At 43.7% G+C, this 18,977-nt stretch overlaps 1 protein-coding gene across 1 annotated transcript in view; it reads right to left on the reverse strand.

Moving 5' to 3' along the window:
* Positions 1-17,788, reverse strand: part of SLC3A1 (solute carrier family 3 member 1) — a 43,151-nt gene extending 25,363 nt beyond the window's left edge. Inside the window, exons 1-4 of the mRNA XM_069494392.1 lie at positions 17,307-17,788; positions 13,780-13,959; positions 13,352-13,506; positions 8,665-8,790 (exon numbers count right to left, since the gene is read on the reverse strand). Coding sequence (XP_069350493.1) covers positions 8,665-8,790; positions 13,352-13,506; positions 13,780-13,959; positions 17,307-17,736 — 891 coding nt within the window. The 5' untranslated portion in view covers positions 17,737-17,788. The remainder of the gene's footprint in view (positions 1-8,664; positions 8,791-13,351; positions 13,507-13,779; positions 13,960-17,306) is intronic.
* Positions 17,789-18,977: the final 1,189 nt, after the last annotated feature.

An 18,977-nucleotide genomic window follows, 5' to 3' on the forward strand; every position in this document is an offset into this window, starting at 1 on the left:
GGAATAATATGGAAGGAACCCAAGACAAAATAGACAGAATCAACTGTGAACCAAGCAAACAATTAAGAACAGTGAGGATCTAGTGGCAGAACTCAGATGAAAGCATTGTCTTTAATACACTCAGATAACAAAGATGAACTACACATTATTCAAAGAAGCCACTATGCTACTGGCTTTAAGTTTACAAAGAAATTAATCCTGAGCTAAAATAGTTCTCACACATTTTATTCTTTGATGATAGAATTCCTTCCAACGGTGTGTGATGGGTACCAAAATTATTGTGTGAATGTCCCTGGCTTTCTCTCCATTCCTGCCCCACTCTCCAACACCCCTTGCTGGAGAGAAAGTACTGACTGCCTGCTCAGCCTCCCCTCTGCCCCACCTGCCACTGAGAGCACTGTCGTGGCCTGCCTGTGTCCCACGCATCTTTAATGCTGAAGTCAAAGATTAGGGAGATCAAGACCGGTCTGGAGAAGTGGTTAGATGAGAGATGTAGACCAAAGACTAGGGGCCCTCCAGGGAAGGAGCCTGAGCAGAGGAAAGCAGAAGTGAGAAATTTAGAGAGGGCACTGGATAAGACAGCTTCTTGGTGTGAGCAAATGGGAGGAGGAAAGGAAGTGTTAAAATGGGATTTCCGTTCATTCCATGTAGTCACAGGTGTAGGGCCGGCTTCAAGGGCATGCAATTTTCACCTTTGGAGGGAACAGAGCCACAGATCCCATATGACAGCTGTCTCACAGATCACTTGTTTGATATGTGTTTCTTCTATCTGCATGTGAATAGGGGGTCTCTAGAGTACTGCAAATCAAAGGTCTCAGAGACTAACGGCAAGGGTTATACTACTGATGTCACTTCCCTTTAAGCTGAGATTTTGTAAAACTTCAACCAATTTTTCCTATTAAAAGCAGGCTCTGGGGCTGATAATCCCCAGAGTGGATACAGGTGACCGAGAGGACCTCAAGCTGTCTCTACCCAGTGAAATTTTTCTTGGGGCACAAAAACCCACAAATTTGTTCTCACTAGCCTCTTTACCTCTTAGCAAATTCATTCAATTCAATAAGTATTTGAGTTATAGCTACAGGCCGGTTGCTTAGCCCTGGAACTACAACCATGAGCAAAACACACAGATGCAGTCCTAGGCCTCCTGGATTATTTTAGAGTCTTCAGCCAGCCAATCAAACGGTAATGCAAAAATATTTAAATCACGGCTCTGATAAAGTTGTGATTTAAAAAAAAAAAAAAAAAAAGAGGAATGCGGTAATATAAGAGGATAAAATAGCAGGATTTGCCCTGGGAAGGATTTGCAGCTGGAGAGCAGGAAGTGAGGGCCAGAGGAGAGCAGGCAAGGCGGGGAGGGGTGCGCAGGGGCGTATTTGTAGAACAAGTTCTCAGTGGCTTCATGAGCAAACTTAATATGACGCTAACCAAGCTTAGGCTTCAAGGTCTCTCGCACTTCAATCAGACTTTCTTACTCCCATTCTTTTCTCATCCTAAATAAACGCTGATTTTTCTGTACTCTAAGAAGAGTACAAAGGTGGCCCTAAATTTTAATAAGCTTCAGACCCCACACAACCTGGGTCCACCCCCAGGTGGTGCTGTTCTTTACAAGCGTGAACACTGGTCCGGGCAGAGTACAAACAGCTAAAGACATCCAAGCAGCCTCTGACAGTACCGTGGGTAAACATTAAGCTTTTGGGCACTGATTTTCTAGCATAAAGCTAGTCGTTTTCTTCATGGGGTCCTTATTCAATTCGGGATCTCAGCATTGCTAAGTAGTAACCTGACATTAAAATTGAGAAATGTGTACCCCAGAGAAGGTGTGCAGCCCTGGTCATAATAGGAGATGTTATCACTGCTTGATGAGACAAAACAGCAAAAGCTGGATGGGTATTTTCTGAGAGTCATTTTAAATGCTGTTAATTTGGATTATCACCCAGATGATCCAAGATTTACTTTTGAAAAATATTTGCTTCGTGCTATTTATTCTCCTAACCAGGAGAAAAGGGAGCTCCAGATTTTAACAGTTAACCCTCTTTACTCCAGTTAAGCCTCCCAGGTGCCAGATGCAAAAATGGGCACAGAGCCTGGTTTCGCTAGGTCTGGTGACCCACACAGGTGCCACGGATTCTGTACACTGTGTCCCGATTCCTAACTCCCAGGCTATCATGCAGTCCTGGTTTCTCCCACTGGACATCTTTTAATTCTTTTCTTCTTAGGCAACTTGCTGCTCTGCGTAAAAAAAGGACTCAAGTCAACATTAATAATATCCAAATTCATAAAACTTTGAATTTGGTTCCACTTTGAGATGGCTGACATTATGGGGCCCGTTTACCTAAAAAGCCCTGTTTGGGAAATAGAAAAGCTCTGCTCCTACATGTGGTATAAGACATCCTCTTGAAAATAACATAAACCTCAGGCTGTCCATCTCAAGAAGGAAGGAGAAAGGATATTTCAGAAGTAGAGGGAAAACTATTTCCTCTGCTCTAGGCAAAAGAAGGAAAACAGTCCCTATTGCTGTTCAGAAATCTTGGAAAAATCCTTTGCTAACTCACCCAGAAGCAGGGAGGAAAGGAGGGATCAGGGATTGGGAATCTGACCACCTGGGCACCATCCCAGCATCCCCACTTCCCGCTGCATGAGGTAGGGCGTCTGCAAGACCTTGCTAAGCTCTCCGTTTCCTCATCAGTAAAATAGTACCCGCCTTGCAGGGTTTCTAAGGCGTTGCTGCTTGAGTCAACTGACACTTTGGTCTTTATGTAATATTATCTGATCTCTGCATCTTTGACACTGTTGACTAATCCAGCCTTCTAGAAATACTCATGTACCTCAGCTCCACAATGCCCCGCTCCTTGGTTTGCTCTCCTCGGGACTCCACCCTACACCCTCTGGTCATTTCACTTCACGACAGTATTTGTTTGCTCCAGTATCCACGTATTGCTTCTTTAACATGTACTTACATAATCAAAAGCTCACCATACTAAGTACTTTACAAAGTTTAAATCACTTAATCTTCAAGCAACCCTATGAGGTATGTACGCACCATTATTGTTCCTACTTTGCCAGTGAGAAACTGAGGCTCAGGAAGATGAAGTGGCTTTAGCGAGGTCATTCGGTTAGTAAGTGATTGCACCCTGGCACGTTTGCTAGGCTGACACCCTCTACTTCTTTAAACCAGAAGCTCTGCCAACACCTGGCCCTCATTCCCAAATGACAACAGTTGGCTCACCTGAGCTCTGTAGGCATCGTCTATATGTCAGCAAATCCCACGGTTTTATCTCCAGGCCAAACCTGGCCCCGAGCTCCGTGTCCTTATATCCAACTATCCACTGAGCACTTGCATATCTCGCAGCTCAAACTCTGCACAACTACGACATCGCCCTTCCTCTTCCTTTGTCTCCCATCTCAGTAAATGGGCACCACCTTCCACCCAGTATTCAAATCAGAAACCTGGGACTCACATCGGACTCCTACGTTCTGATATTTCTCTGCTCTCCCTGTGCCATCCTGGGCTGGTCCAAGGCCACCATCCTCCTCCTTGGGCTCTCTGCCTCACAACCTGCCCTACTCAAACCCCTTCCCCCAAACCACATTGATTTTTCAAAATGCAAATCAAAAATGATGTCCCTGCCTAAGGCCTTTTAAACCAAAATCCTTACCAGGGCCTTCAGTGCTGCTCATGACCTGGCCCCTGCTCACCTCTCTAGTGTCATTAGGTCGGTCTTCCTTTCCATATATCACATCCCAGACATACCGGACAACTCCCAGGACCTCTAATGTGCCATGATCCGCGCCGTCCCTCTGCTTGCCACACTCCCACTCATGCCTCCTCTGCAAACGTGTCCAGGCGAGGTGCCTGCCCTATGTGTTCCGACTCCACACTGTCAGAACCACTCAGCACGTTATTGTAACTACCCATGGTCTACCGCCCCCTCCAGAATATAAGCCCCAGGCCGGCCACACCACGTGTCTATCTTAGCAATCACCACGCCCCTAGCACGTGGTCAACACACATACGTGCTGTTAAAAGAATGATTATAATAAAGCGCTTGGCATGTAAGAGGTGCAGTAAATAGCACAATTATTATCATGGTACACAGATCTGGTTTATAAAGCAGGTAGTGAGTGAATTTTATGTTGAATTGAGCTGTTGTCTCCAGCAGCACCGTGCTCAGCTGGAGCAGAGCAGAGCCTGCGCTGGTGCTCTGGGTTGCACCTGAGGCCTGGGGGTTGGGAGGGAGGGAAGGGCATCTTGGCTTCTCATTCCTGGCTGCTGTGAACACAGTGACTCCCCAGGATGTCCTACTCCAGGGCTCTGCGTTCCCACATGGCAGGTCCTGGATCGCACTGAGCCCCAAACCTGGGGCCAGGTCACCTGGAATCTCTTCCTAGCTGTGCTGCTAACTCATCGGCTCACTTCACCTCTCTGTGCCTCAGTTTCCTCAAATAAGGGATTTGGAAGGCAAGTAAAAACCACACTGATTGGAAAAGTATAAAATACGACACAAATGCAAGCCCCCAACTCCTAGGAGAAGGCTTCCTGACTTCTCCAGCTGAAAGCACTCAAGCCCTGAGAGGTCAGGGAGAGCAAGTCCCCGATGGCCAATGTGAAGGGGAGGAGAAAGGGGAGAGAGGAGGGCGCTCTACACTGGGTGTTGTCACGTGCCAGCCTCCCGCTGTGCAGGGGAACAGAAACCTGATGGGAGGAAGCAGGAAGAGCTCAGGCTCCCAGAGTGCAAACTGGTCTGCAAGCAGGAGTCCATATGCTCCTCCCCACAAACTCTCTGGGCTTCAAATTATTAACCTGCTTGACTCTACTGCAGAGATAAGCGCTGCTGGGGGTGGGATGGGGAGGAGGGTGTCACAAATCTCCTTCATGTGACAGGTCCCTTCCCAGGAGCAAAGAGCGTCCCCTCCCAGCTTCTCAGAATTTCTTAATTACTTCTAATAGTAAATCTTCTAAACCAGCTTTGCAAATAATGTGTAACTTCCCAGCCAGAGGCAGTAATGATTCAGCACATGAAGGATTCATCCTAAAGGGCCAGTAAATAAGGATCCCATTCCCACGATCCACTATGTGGATACACCTGGAAGAGTACAGCTGGGTTAGTAAAAAATAATTAGTGTGTGGGCTGGCACATTTTGGCAAAATTTATCACACTTGTCTCAACATCTCCAGACAACCCATCACCATTGCCACAAGGAGCCTGGAAGAATCCACTACCTAATAAACTGCCTGGTTTACAGTCACCTTTATGAATTTACAACTGAAAACCTCCTTGAAAAAGACTGTGCAGGAAAAGCAAAGCACAGAGAGAGAGAGAGAGAGAGAGAGAGAGAGAGGGAGATGTAGCTCACCTCAAGGCAGGTGTGGGATTGTGGTTAAGAGCATGGACTCAAGTCCCAGTGCTCATCTCCCCCTAGGAGGGTGACTTTATCTATTTAGGCCTCAATTTCTTTCTCTGTAAAACGATCATAAAATCCCGTAAGTTCGGCTTGTTCTGAGCATTCAGTGATCCAGGTAAAGCATTTAGCATATAGTAAGTGCCTAATAAGTGTGTGTGGAGGGCAGGTGTGGGCGTTTAAATGAGCTTTGGTGACGGAGGAAAGGAATCCACACCCCACCACAGAAGTTTAAAACTAGACCCGAGTTAGTCTGGTGACCGTGTCTACCACTACTCACCATGCCCCCCACACACCCCCACCGGGACAAGGCCACCCCGACTCATGGTGCCCACTTCTAGAACAGATCCCAAAGCCATTTATCTAAATTCTGGAAACATCAAACATGTGCAGTAAAAATAGTCTTAAAACTAAGGAATCCAAAGGAATAAATTTCACAAAAGCGCAAGACTTGTACTCTGGAAACTATTAAACATTGTTGAAAGAAATTAAAGACCATGTAAATAAATGGAAAGACATCCCATGTTCAGGCACTGGAAGACTTACTATAAGACGGCTATACTCCCCAAACTGACCCACAGATTCAATGCCATCCCTAGCAAGATCCCAGCAGGCTATTTTGCAGAAATTGGCAAGCTGATTCAAACATTCATATGGAAACACAAATGACTTTGTGTTGAAAAAGAAACAAAAGTTGTAGGACTCACACTTCTGGATTTCGAAACTTAACACAAAGATAGAGTAATCCAGACAGTATGTGGTACTGACATAAGACTAGACATATAGATGAATGGAACAGAATTGAGAGTCCAGAAATAAATCCATTCATTTACGGCCAACTGGTTTTCCACAAGAGTTGCAAGACAATTCACTAGGGGAAAATAGTGTTTTTAAACACATTGCTCAGATAACTGGATAGCCTATGTGCAAAAGAATGAAGCTGAACTTCATGGCCTCATACCATATATAGAAATTAACAAAAAATGGATCACAAACCACCTAAAATGTAAGAACTAAAACTATGAAACTCTTAGAAGAAAACATAGGAGTAAATCTTCATGATCTTGGATTAGGCAATGGTTCTTAAATATGACACTAAAAGCACAAGCAACAAAAGAAAAAGTAGATAAATTGGACATCATCAAAATTAAAAACTCTTCTGCTTCAAAGGGTACCATCAAGAAAGTAAAAAGATAATCCACAGAATGGAAGACAACTCTTTGCAAATCATGTATGCAGAGTATAAACCCTATAATAAAAAGATAACCCTATTTTAAAATGGGCAAAGGATTTGGATATACATTTCTACAATTCAGATATATGCATGAACTATAATCATGTGAAAAGATAACATCATTAGCCATTTGGAAAATGCAAGTCAAAGCAGTGATACCACTTCCTATGCATTAGGATGACTATTATAAAAAATACAGACAGAACACGTGTTGATGAGAATGTAGAGAAATTGTAACCCTTACACATTGCTAGTGGGAGTGTAGAATGGTGCAGCTGCTTTGGAAAGTGGTTTGGCAGTTTCTCAAATAGCTAAATGTAGATATAGTTATCTATCACAGACATATGGATCGACATGATTCCGTTTATATGAATGTCTAGAAAAGCAAAACCATAGAGACAGAAAGTAGATGAGTATTTGCTCAGAGCTGGGGGAGGAAAACGAAGTACCACAGGGAGTGACTGCCAATGGGCAGGGGGTTTCTTTTTGAGATGATGAAATGTTCTGAAATTAGTGGTGACAGTTGCACAGCTCCGTGGATACACTAAAACCACTGAATTACACATGTGAAAGGGGTGAATTTTATGGTACATGAATTATATCTCAATAAAACTGCTATTTCAAAACAAAACAAAAATATACTGGGGGTTCTAGGTGCCCCTAGTGACTCCAATGTGGCAGCCTGCGTCCTCTATGTTTGGCTGACATGGTGAGCTGCAGGAAGGCACCCACCGCTTGCTGTTCAGTCTCCTTTCCAGTTACTTCCCTCAGAGCACCCCCCAGGCCACTAAGTTCCTGCCCACGATGGCCATACCAGCAGCAAGAATAAGAATGACAACATGGCTAATATTTTTTGTGAATTGTATTGTTGGAACTGCCACACCACACGTGTGCAAGCCCACCAGAGCTCACCTGGGTTGCTACGGGAAATCTCCTGTCTGCAGAGGGACCTTACAACAGCATCCTAAGCCCATGTGATCGGCCCCTACCTCTCACTTCTTGGACCTCAGCTCCCTGACTCATTTGACTCCAGCACACCGGTGAGGTTGCCAGATACAATTCAGGACACCCAGTTACATTTTAAGTTCAGGTACACAACAATTTTGGGGGAGATGTCCCAAATACTGCCTTATTCATTGCTCATCTGAAATTTAAAATTTAACTGGGTATCCTCTATTTTTATTTGCTACGTCTGGCAACTCTACATGCTGGCCTCCAGGTCGTTCCCGAAACATGTGAACCACATTCTCACCTCAAGATCTTTTCATTTGCTCTTCCTTCTGCCTGAAATTCTCTTCCCCCAGGTAGTCACAAGCCTCCCCTCCACACTTCAGCTCTTTGTCCCAACAGCACCTCATCGGAGGGGTGTCTCCTAAGTACCTTACATAGAAGAACAACTTCCACCTGGCACTCCCATGCCCCTTCCCCTGAGCATTCAGCACCACCTGACCCTGTATATCTAGGGGTTGACTGTCTGCTGTCCCCTCTGTATTCTGGAGATTCCTTGAGGACAGGCCTTCTTTTATTCACTGCTGCATTCCCACTGCTTAGAACAGGACCTGGCATGGAGTAAGCAATATGTTAATAGTTACTGAATGACTACAGAAGTGTTGTGCATGGGTTATCTCATCTAATCTTCTGAACAGCCCTATGAGACAAACATTGCCATCAACTGTGTTTCACAGATGAGGGATCTGAGCACAGGAAAGCCAAATAACTCACCGTGAGGCCCACTGCAGGCGCAAGAGACAGGCCCTGAAGCCCACATTCTGACCCGCCTCTCTGCGCCAGCAGGGCAGGGGTGGGGGGGGAGGGCAACTCAGAGAGAGGGTAGCAGGTGTTTCTGACCCCTTCCATGTAGAGTACTCTGGGTTAGATGAAGGAAGGGGCCACTGACATGTCTGAGTGTCTATATTTGCATCAGACACCTTAATCCCGGAATGTAATTACACGCCTGCACAATTGTTGTTCAATATAACCACCTAAGCCTGCATTAATGGAGATGTCTGTGTGGATATATATATACTCACGTTTACTTCTTCTTGAACGTCAGGATTGCGGAAATTTAAATCAGGTTGCTCCTTTGTAAACTGGTGAAAATAACATTGGTTTCGCACTTCATCAAAGTGCCAACTGGAGTTGCCATATACACTTAACTAGCAAACAAAGAGAACGGCACATCAGTTGCTTAGCATCATTCATTGATAGTACTGCCGCAAAGAAACGATCGTCACCATCCTGGCCCCGAGCGGCAGAGTGCACAAATCCTGCGAGTGTTCCTTATAAGGAGAGGACTAGGCTAAATGAATCCCCCAGGACTCTCCCAGTGGCCTGCTGCCTCACAAACATGGTTGCGATGCATTTGTGCAGTGGAGCTGGTCACAGCAAGCACAGCAGCAAACCAGTGCTCCCAAATTCAACACAAGGCCAACTTAAGGGGAACTGACATATTTTCTTGAATCATCTGTCCAGCCTCTGGACTCTTATTTGTGAAGAAAAGTAAATGGTCAATTTGGGAGAAAGACACATTCCAATGGTGTTGGAGCTTGAGTCCAGGTAGACAATATTTAAAATGTATCCCCAGGGCCGGGCGCGGTGGCTCACGCCTGTAATCCTAGCACTCTGGGAGGCCGAGGTGGGCGGATCGTTTGAGCTCAGGAGTTCGAGACCAGCCTGAGCAAGAGCGAGACCCCACCTCTACCAAAAATAGAAAGAAATTATATGGACAGCTAAAAATATATATAGAAAAAATTAGCCGGGCATGGTGGCGCATGCCTGTAGTCCCAGCTACTCGGGAGGCTGAGACAGGAGGATCGCTTGAGCTCAGGAGCCTGAGGTTGCTGTGAGCTAGGCTGACGCCATGGCACTCACTCTAGCCTGGGCAACAGAGTGAGACTCTGTCTCAAAAAAAAAAAAAAAAAAAAAAATGTATCCCCAGAAAATTATTAGACTAATTCACTTTAAAACTCTGCTAATCTCCAGGAATAAAAATCGAGCAACTTCAAGTGTGGTACCCAGCAACGTTTGACACTGTTGCTGATTTCCTCTTTCTAGACATGCTCCTGTCCATGGCTGCATGACACGCCTCTCCTGGTTGCACTCCTACATCTCTGGCCATTCCTTCTTAGTCTACTCTGTGGGTCCTTAAATGGAGAGTTTCCTGGGGCCCTATCTTAGGCCTTTTGTCCATTTCATGCCAAGGAGAACATCTGGATAGTTTTAAAACTGGGGGATTGTACATAAATATCTTTCTTTAGAGTTGGAAGACTTGGTCACACTAGGTCCACATTTCCACAGCAACACCAGGCTGATATCACGTAGTAGCTGCTGCCTTTCAAGGAAATGTACCCTCGCCAGTTCACCGCATGGTCCGCCAGGACGGCAAACCAGAGTAAGATATTTATAGTGTATATGACCAATAAAAGATCAGTATCCAGGATACAAAAAGAATTCCAGGCCGGGCGCGGTGGCTCACGCCTGTAATCCTAGCACTCTGGGAGGCCGAGGTGGGCGGATCGTTTGAGCTCGGGAGTTCGAGACCAGCCTGAGCAAGAGCGAGACCCCATCTCTACTAAAAATAGAAAGAAATTATATGGAGTGAGACTCTGTCTCAAAAAAAAAAAAAAAAAAAAGAATTCCAGAAAGCAATTTCAAGGGGACAAACAATCGAAAAGAAATTAAGGAAAGAAACTATACAGAGATATTTCACAGAAATGGAAGCTCAAGTGAATAAATGTATGAAAAGATATTCAACAGCATGAGTAATAATTACTACATTAGTGATTAGATAAATCACCTTCAGTAATTAGATAAATGTGAAATTAAACCTCAGTGTGATACGATTTTATGTTCACTCAAAAATTATGAAGTCTGGCAATATCAAGAATTAGTGAGGATGTGTATTTTTTATGCTGCTGGAGGGGATATACGTTGGTACAACCACTTTGATAATGAATTTGACATTGTCTTGTAGAGCTGAGCATGCAGTATCCCGCACAGTGATTTCACTCCTAGTTGTTTACCTTAAAGAAGCCCTTGCACATGTGCCCCAGGATAGAGTAACGAGAGTGTTTATAGTGACATTGTTAATCAGAAAAAACTGGAAACAGCCCAAGTGCCTGTCAACTGAAGAGTGGATAAGTCAATCACAGAATATTTACACGATGAAATATTACACAACAATGAAAAGGTATGAACACATAGCTACCTGAAACTACATGAATAAATCTTTAAAGTGACAAGTGAAAAAGCTAGTTACAGAAGACTACATGTAGCATGACATTTCTCATAAAGTTCAAAATAGGGAAAATGAAACAGTGAGATTTTTTTTTTAGTATCTGTGTCTTGCTATGTTGCCCGGGCTGGAGTGCGGTGGCTACTCATGGAAGCAATCATAACTCCTGCAGCCTCCAACTCCTGGGCTCAAGCTATCCTCTTGCCTCAGCCTCCTGAGTAGCTGGGACTATAGGTGTCTGCCAGTGGGCCCAGCTCCAAAAATAAATTAAAAAAAAATACATAGTATATTTGTTATAGGCAAAACAAAAGGTAAAGACTTGGAAAAAGCTGAACTCCAAGGTAGGAGTGGCCTCCAAGGGGAAGCATGGGAAAGGGACAAGGGAGGAGCACTGGTGGTGTGAACAGTGCTGGTAACGTTCAAGTTCTTACCTGGGGGAGGAGGGTTACGTCATTGATATCCACTACATGATTATATTCCCCAGCTTAGATATATATCACATATATTTTAAACAGTTTTACTCAGGTATAATTGAATACAATAAACTGCACACATTTAAAGTGTGCAGGTTGATCCGTTTTGACATATTTAATAGATACACTCATAAAACAATTACCACAATCAAGACAGTGAATCCATCCTCACGGTGTTTTGGAATCCCTTCCTCCCCCCACTCTCTACCTCCCGCCCCTCCCTAAACAACCATTAATCGCTTCAGGTCACTATGCTTAGTCTGCATTTTCTAGAGTTTCATGTGAGTGGGATCATGCAGTGTGTACTCTTTTTTTGTCTGTCTTCTCTCACTCAGCACAGTTATTCTGAGATTCATGCTGTTGCGTGCACCCATAGTTCATTCCGCTTCATTGCTGGGTAGTATTTCATCACATGGTTACACCATGAGGTATTTATCCACCAATCCCATATTACATATATTTCGTTGTATTAACTATTACATTATAAAATGCAACCTTGACTGCAGCAGAGAAGGATCAAAAAATTAGATGACAAAAGAGGCTGCTGTGACTGTCCTATCGGCAAGAGATGATACAGTTTGAGATATGGGCAGCAATTTTTAAAAGTAGATGATAGATTTGGACTGACTAGATCCGATCCTTAGCCCTTTCATTTACAAACTGTGTGACCTCAGTGTGCCCATCTGCAAAAGGAATTACACCTAACTCATGGGATTGTAGAGTGGATTCAATGAATTAATGAATATAAAACACTTAGCGCAGAGCCTGGCACATAGTAAGCACTTAGCAAATGTTTGCTAATATCATTATCATTTTAACAAGTGAGTGGGCTGGAGGAAAATTTAAAGAGGTAAAACTGCCAGGGCCTGCTGCTGGCCTGTTCTCGGGCTGCGTGGTGGCATCATTCACTGAACCTGGGGGACAGGAGGCTGGGGGAGAAGATCATACAGTCAGCCTGGAAACCTGTTGATTCTGTGTCCCTGGGTCATCTGAAAGTTGATGCCCAGGAGCAAGTGTGTTCAAACATCGACAGAGAAGGTCAAGAAGAGAGAAGGAGGCACTGGAATGGGGAGAGAAGACTCAGAGTAAAAGGCTCCGAAGAAAGCAGGAGAGGACACAGCCAGAGCAGGTGGAGGAGCTGGGCTGGAACAGGAGTGGCGTTCCCAGACAAAATACGGGATGTCCAGTCAAATCTGAATTCCAGATAAACAATGCATAATTTTTTAGTGTAAGTATGGCCCATGCAATATGTTATACTAAAAAATTATGTACTGTTTATCCAAAATTCAGATTTAACTGGGCACCCTGCATCTTTATTTGCTAAATCTGGTGACCCCAAACAGGAGGGACTTGGCCTCTGTTGTAAAAGAAGTGAGTAGGAGGGGGAGGATGGGGTCAGGCGGACTGGATGGCTTCTGTTCTCTCTGTGAAGTCGAGTTTGCCGCCAAGAGTGATAAGGGGCTGAAGCAGGGAGGATGTTTGAAGAGGAGGAGGGAGGGCACGTTCATCAGTTGGATTTAGCAAAATTCCCAAGAAAATTGGATGGCTCAGTTCAGGTGGGGATGATGAACGTGTGATCTCTCCAGAGGCTCAGATACCAAGGGTCAGGCACAGAGAAAGCAGAAGATTTGGCTCATTTATGGCTAGGGTTTCGTCAGACAGAGGAGACAAAACGTCAGAAAGGCAAAGGGGTCTGGCTAGTAGGAAAACAGTTACTGAACTAAGGAGACATGAAATCTAGGTTGGACAGGCTGGGAAGTGAGGGGAAGGATGGAAGAAGGGGCTGGGAGAGAGTATAGGTTTTAATTTTCTAGAACACCACAACTGGACAACGAAATCAGAAATCTAAATAATATTTGGAAGCCTAGGTACCTAATTTCTGTTTCTTTGGGAAAATTTTCCCCCTTCCCATAAATTATATCCATTAATGTTTTCCTTAAAAGAGCTTTATAAATAATTACTGCAGGTCTGCCCCTTTTCCCTTTGTAAATCAGGAAAGTTGGTACTTACCCAGTTGTTGGGTGGGATGGTTGTGCCGTCTTCCTGGGTACAGTCATGCCAGATATAATAGTCAGTGTATTTCCCTACCCGTGTCCGACTCAGCTGAAACCAAGTATGATTATCACTGGTGTGGTTGGGTATGAAATCAATTATTAATTTTAAACCTGATGAGTAAAAACATTCAAAGTTAAGAAAAGATTATATTAAAATAATACACGATGTGGCCATGTGCAATGGCTCACGCCTGTCATCCCAGCACTTTGAGAGCCCAAGGTGGGAGGATTGCTTGAGGCCAGGAGGTTGAGACCAGCCTGGGCAACATAGTGAGATCCCTTTCCTATTAAAAAAAAAAAAAAGAATAATACATGACACTTAAGGGGAGAGAAATGCTTTTCTCACCCCTCACCCCCATCCCACCCACTTCCCATTTAATTGACCTTTATCATGTATCGCTGCAAGCAGGTTCTCAAAATCTTTCATTGTTCCAAAGATGGGATCAATTTCTCGGAAGTCTTCAATACCATATCTGAAGTCTTTAAGGGATGATTTATAAAATGAAGTAATCCAAATAGTTTTTACATTTAAAGTTGTGATGTAGTCCAGTTTATCTTGAATACCTGAAGGTCATGAATAAATCCTAATTTGTTTATTTTAATTAAAGTATTAAAAACATAACAAATACACCTAGGATTGAAATATTTATATTAAAGGCAGAAATATTTGGAATTTTGTCAACTATGAGTAAAATTCAAATAGCAAGGTCTATCTGTACAAATAGCATCAAATTAGTCATCTAGCAATAAACTATGCCCTTTAACATAGACAGATAACATTTTAAAACTCTGCAACTTGTTCATGTGTTATATTTAAAACCAAAACTGCAGTGTTGTTACTTGGCATGGTTTCTGAGCACCTAATCTAGGCCAGGTGCTGGGCTAAGCCTCAAGGAACAAAGAGTAACACGTGGCCCGCTGGTTGTGCGGTCTCAGCCACACTGTCCAGACTAGGAGCCACTTGTCATGTGACAAGTCTGGGTTGAGATGTGCTGTAAGGGAAAAACACACACCGGATTCTGAAGACCTAGTACAAAAAGCAAGAATGTAAAACATCCAATTAATATTTTTATACTGATTATACATTGCAATGATATATTGGGTATGTTGGGATTAAACAAAACATATTAAAATTAATTTTACCTGTTTCTTTTTTCCTTTCCATAATGTGGCTACTAGAAAATTTATAATTCTATGTGTGGCTTACATTACATTCCCTTTAGACAGTGTTGGTGCAGTAAGTGTAGACCCGCAGGGATGGGATGACGACCACTTTAGAGGAAGAGCCTAAGACAGAGCTTTTGGGGCAGCGGGGTGTTAGCCTCTGACTGCCTGGGGCAGAGGAAGCCCCTGAGAGGCAGGCATGGAGACGGTCACAGGGGGCTGTGGTCAAGGGGGTCAGAGTGAAGGGCTTCCAGGCAAAGCAAAGGAAAGGAGGGACCAGGCACAGACAGGGCATGTTTCAAAAAGGACAACAAAAGTCGCACGGAGCACAGGGACTAGGGAAGCAGTGCGACAATGGGATGGAAGGTGAGACTTTGTGCCAACATCTGAGGAGCCTTTTGTTCCACTCTCACACTTTGAACTAACTGAATTCGAACCTTTTCCCTTGTTCGCTTATACAGAAGCCAGGAATTTACACAGAAGAGAATGCTAGGCTTGGGTGAAAAGAGCTGTGGAAGTGAAACTCTTTGTATTTCGAATTTATGATTAGCAGACAGTGTGTTTCTGCTTCTAGTTCAGAGTCCTAAAAGCAGATTCAGAGACTTGAGTCTGGTATTCAATCCCCAGCAACTTTCTGTGTGATCTCCATGTGGCTTCCTAGAATCAGAGACTGTCAGAGGCCATGCAGCAGGCTGAAGATCACTAAGACCAAAGCACAAAGTCACCTGAGATCTCGGCTTTTCCCCTAGCACAGACTGCTTATTTTTGTCCTCTTTGTGCCTCAATTCCCCAGATGGGTGGCTGTGAGATCTCAGAGTATCAACAGGCAATAAAAGGGTTTTGATCTAAGCCAGAACAGCAGCACGATGTTATCTTAAGAACAGACAGACACAAAGTACACAAGAGATCCCAGCCCCACACTCCAGGGGACAGAAGGCAATCACCAAAAACAAACTGAAATGTGAGATGGTTTCTTCATAACAATAAAACCCCCTCAACCTCAAAGACAAATGCCTATTGACTACAAGAAGTAAACAGTCCCTTGAGGAAAAGTTATTGGAAATGATCAGATCTGATTAGAAACTGCCATGCATATTGGAATTTTTGGTCTGTCTAGATTAGGAAGGCAGAGCCAGGAAGTGGAGAGCATAGCTCTGGATTTAGAGATTTTAGGTCCATTCAGTCCAAACAGCACTTTTGCTAAGCACTCGCTGTAGGTGCTAAGGTCACTTGGCAGGGGGAAGGGAAGTCACTTAGATATGTTACAAGGCAGGATCAAAGGGTGCTAGAAACACAGTCCAAAGCACAAGAGTCTGGGAGGGGAGCCCATGCTCTGATTAGGAAGAGTCGATAAAGATTAACAAAGATAATGAGTTTGAGCTGGACCTTGAAGGACAAATATACTATTCTTCGATTAAGTGACAACGCAGGAAGATTTTAAAAAGAGGAAATGATGTGAGTGTGAAAAGAAATGCCCTCTATTAGTTACCAAGGGAAGTTGGTGGTTTTAAGAATTCATTTGTAACATTTTGAAGATACATTCAACCCATTCCTACTTCTCACACTGATATCATTGTTTTATTTTCTTCCAACCAATTAATATTGTAAAACAATTATCTTATTGGTTTATTTGTTTGTTTTGCATTGTTGCCATTAACTAGGGTAACCACACCAACAGATTTGCTCACGACAGTCCCAGTTTATGGCTGGCATAATCTTAGTCTCAAAAGTGTCTTCAAAATTAGCCGGGCATGGTGGCGCATGCCTGTAGTCCCAGCTACTCGGGAGGCTGAGGCAGTAGGATTGCTTGAGCCCAGGAGTTTGAGGTTGCTGTGAGCTAGGCTGATGCCCCGGCACTCACTCTAGCTCGGGCAACAGAGTGAGACACTGTCTCAAAAAAAAAAAAAAAAAAAAAATTGTCTTCATTTGAGCAAAACATTATAAAGATGTTCTACACAAAACTCCCCAAGAAATTATTAGCTTAGCTTTTAAAAAGTAATTTTTCATTTTTTTCCCCCAGAGATGGGGTCTCGGTATGTTGCTGAGGCTGGACTTGAACTCCTGAGCTCCAGCAATCCTCCCCTACCTCAGCCTCCGGAGTAGCTGGGATTACAAGAGTGCCACTGCATCTGGTGAATTTTGCACTTCTCTTTTCTACGAATATGAACATTGTTTCAAACAATCCTTAATTCAAGTAATGATGAATACACTACTATGCCTTTTTTCCTTACCTTCATTTCTCAGCATTTAAACTTTAAGACTCAGCCTATATACCTTTTAAAAACAACATAATTTTTTTCTAAACTATTATTTATGTTCTATTCACTAATAAACTCTCAGCCACACTACCAAACTAGCCACATCATATACTGGGAAAGCAATTCGCAACTGTCACTTGGACACATTCAACTACAAAGTGCACAGAAGCAGGAAACAGATTTTAGGAGGAAACCTGCTCCACATAAGAAGTTAGACTTGATGTCCAAACAAGCTTATGTACTCAGTAGGCGACAAAGTAAACAACTCATTTGGCTCTGAGGACTTCAACAAATAGCCTTTTATCAAGTGGAAGAATTGCTGGATTCTATTGAGTGATTTAAAAAAAAAAAATCACCAACAAGGAGAAACTTGGCATGACCAGCCATACTGCAATGTGCTTACCCAGGCATAATTTGGTTCTGAGGAATGAGAGAGCAATAAACCAACCTCATCCTGGCTCTCTCCCTGAACTATCTCAGGGCACTCACCTTTCAGATCTCCGTTCCCATCCTTGTCGCTGTCCTTGAAAGACCTCGGGTAGATCTGGTACATGGGCCCCTCCTGCCACCAGTCAAGGCACTTTGGAGAGATGACGATGATGGTTATGGTGGCCCCAATGAGCACAAGCACGGAAGCAATGGTGAGCCAGAAGAGGATCTCCCGGGGCAGCCGGTAGCGGGCCTGGCCTGAGAACTGGAACAGCACCTCCTTGGGCATCCCCGCGTAGGGCTGGATGCCCTGGAAGTTGGGCTCCTGGGAGTCATCGATGCCCACGGTGCTATGCTGGGAGTTGTCTTGTGAGCTGCCTGGATCTGGGTCCTGCTCTAGATTGTTTTCATTTTGGACAAACCCATTGTTTACCTGGCCTCCCTTCCTATTCATCAGGAGGGAGTCTCTCTTGCTTTCGTCCTCAGCCATGTCTCACTGACTTACCCCTTCGGAGTGCCTTCCTGCAGCAATGTAGGTGGAAAGGTGGCTTGCGGAATGCTTAATCTTGTTAATGGGCTTTGTGTGGTTTATAAGTAAACCTGGCCGGACAAAGTTCATTCAAGGAAGAAAGGGTAAAGGTGAAGGGGGTTTAACAAATTCTCTTTATACTTGTGAAGCTGGCATACTACAGTAACAATGAGAGGGTTGGGACCTGCGGTGGAGCGAGCAGAGGAGAAACAGAATGGAGAAGCATGGTTCTCCTGCGCTGCAAGGCGCTGCTTGGCTGAGTACACCGGTGTTCACAGCAGCATTTATGCACAATAGGCAAAAAGTGGAAACAGCCCAAATGTCCATCATTAAATGGCTGGATAAACAAAATGTGGTGTACACATACAATAGAATATTATTCAGCCTTAAAGAGGACTGAAATTCTGATACATTCTACAACATGGATGAACCTTAAAAACATTATGCTAAGTGAAATAAGCCAAACCAAAAAAAAAAAAAAAAAGACAAATATTTTATGATTTCAGTTAGATGAGGTACCTAGAGTAGTCAGATTCATAGAGACAGGAGATGGAAAGGTGGTTACCAGGGGTGGGAGGAAGCGGGAAACAGGGAGTTACTGTTCATTGGGTGCAGAATTGCAGTTTGGGATGATGAAAAGTGTTCTGGAGATGGATGGATAGTGGTGCTGGTTGCAAAACGGTGTAAACGTACTTAATGCCACTGAACTTAAAAATGGTGTAAGTGGTAAATGTTATGTATATTTTGCCACATTTTTTTAAAAAGCTTAAAGATTTCTCTTTTTAGCTAGGTATGAGAAAAAGAAACAAATACTGAATTTTGCAAGAGGACACAGGCTTTTCTTTATTTTTTGCTTTGAAGGTCTATTCCTACAAATTCAAGAGGAAGAGGGTCTGGAGACAGAGAACCACAACACTTTGTTACTGCAGCTAATTTTATTTTATTTCTGTTCAAGCCAACCGCATCAAGGTCCGTGTATATGCTCAGCTCTGCCCCGGTGCATTTGGTCTTGTTTTCAGAAAAGGAGGTGTCTGACCATTCTTGGAAGCACTTCCAGAAAGTGGGGGGAGAAAAGGACTCCACATCAAGCAAGTTCAAAAGCTTTACTAGAGGTAAACAGTTCTTAATACTAGCACTAAAGAATCGTTTAATCACAGACAAGTGTAAAATACATTTACAAGTCAGAGGAAACTGCACTAAAG

The sequence above is a fragment of the Eulemur rufifrons genome, chromosome 19, assembly GCF_041146395.1.
Source record: "Eulemur rufifrons isolate Redbay chromosome 19, OSU_ERuf_1, whole genome shotgun sequence".
Lineage (NCBI taxonomy): Eukaryota > Metazoa > Chordata > Mammalia > Primates > Lemuridae > Eulemur > Eulemur rufifrons.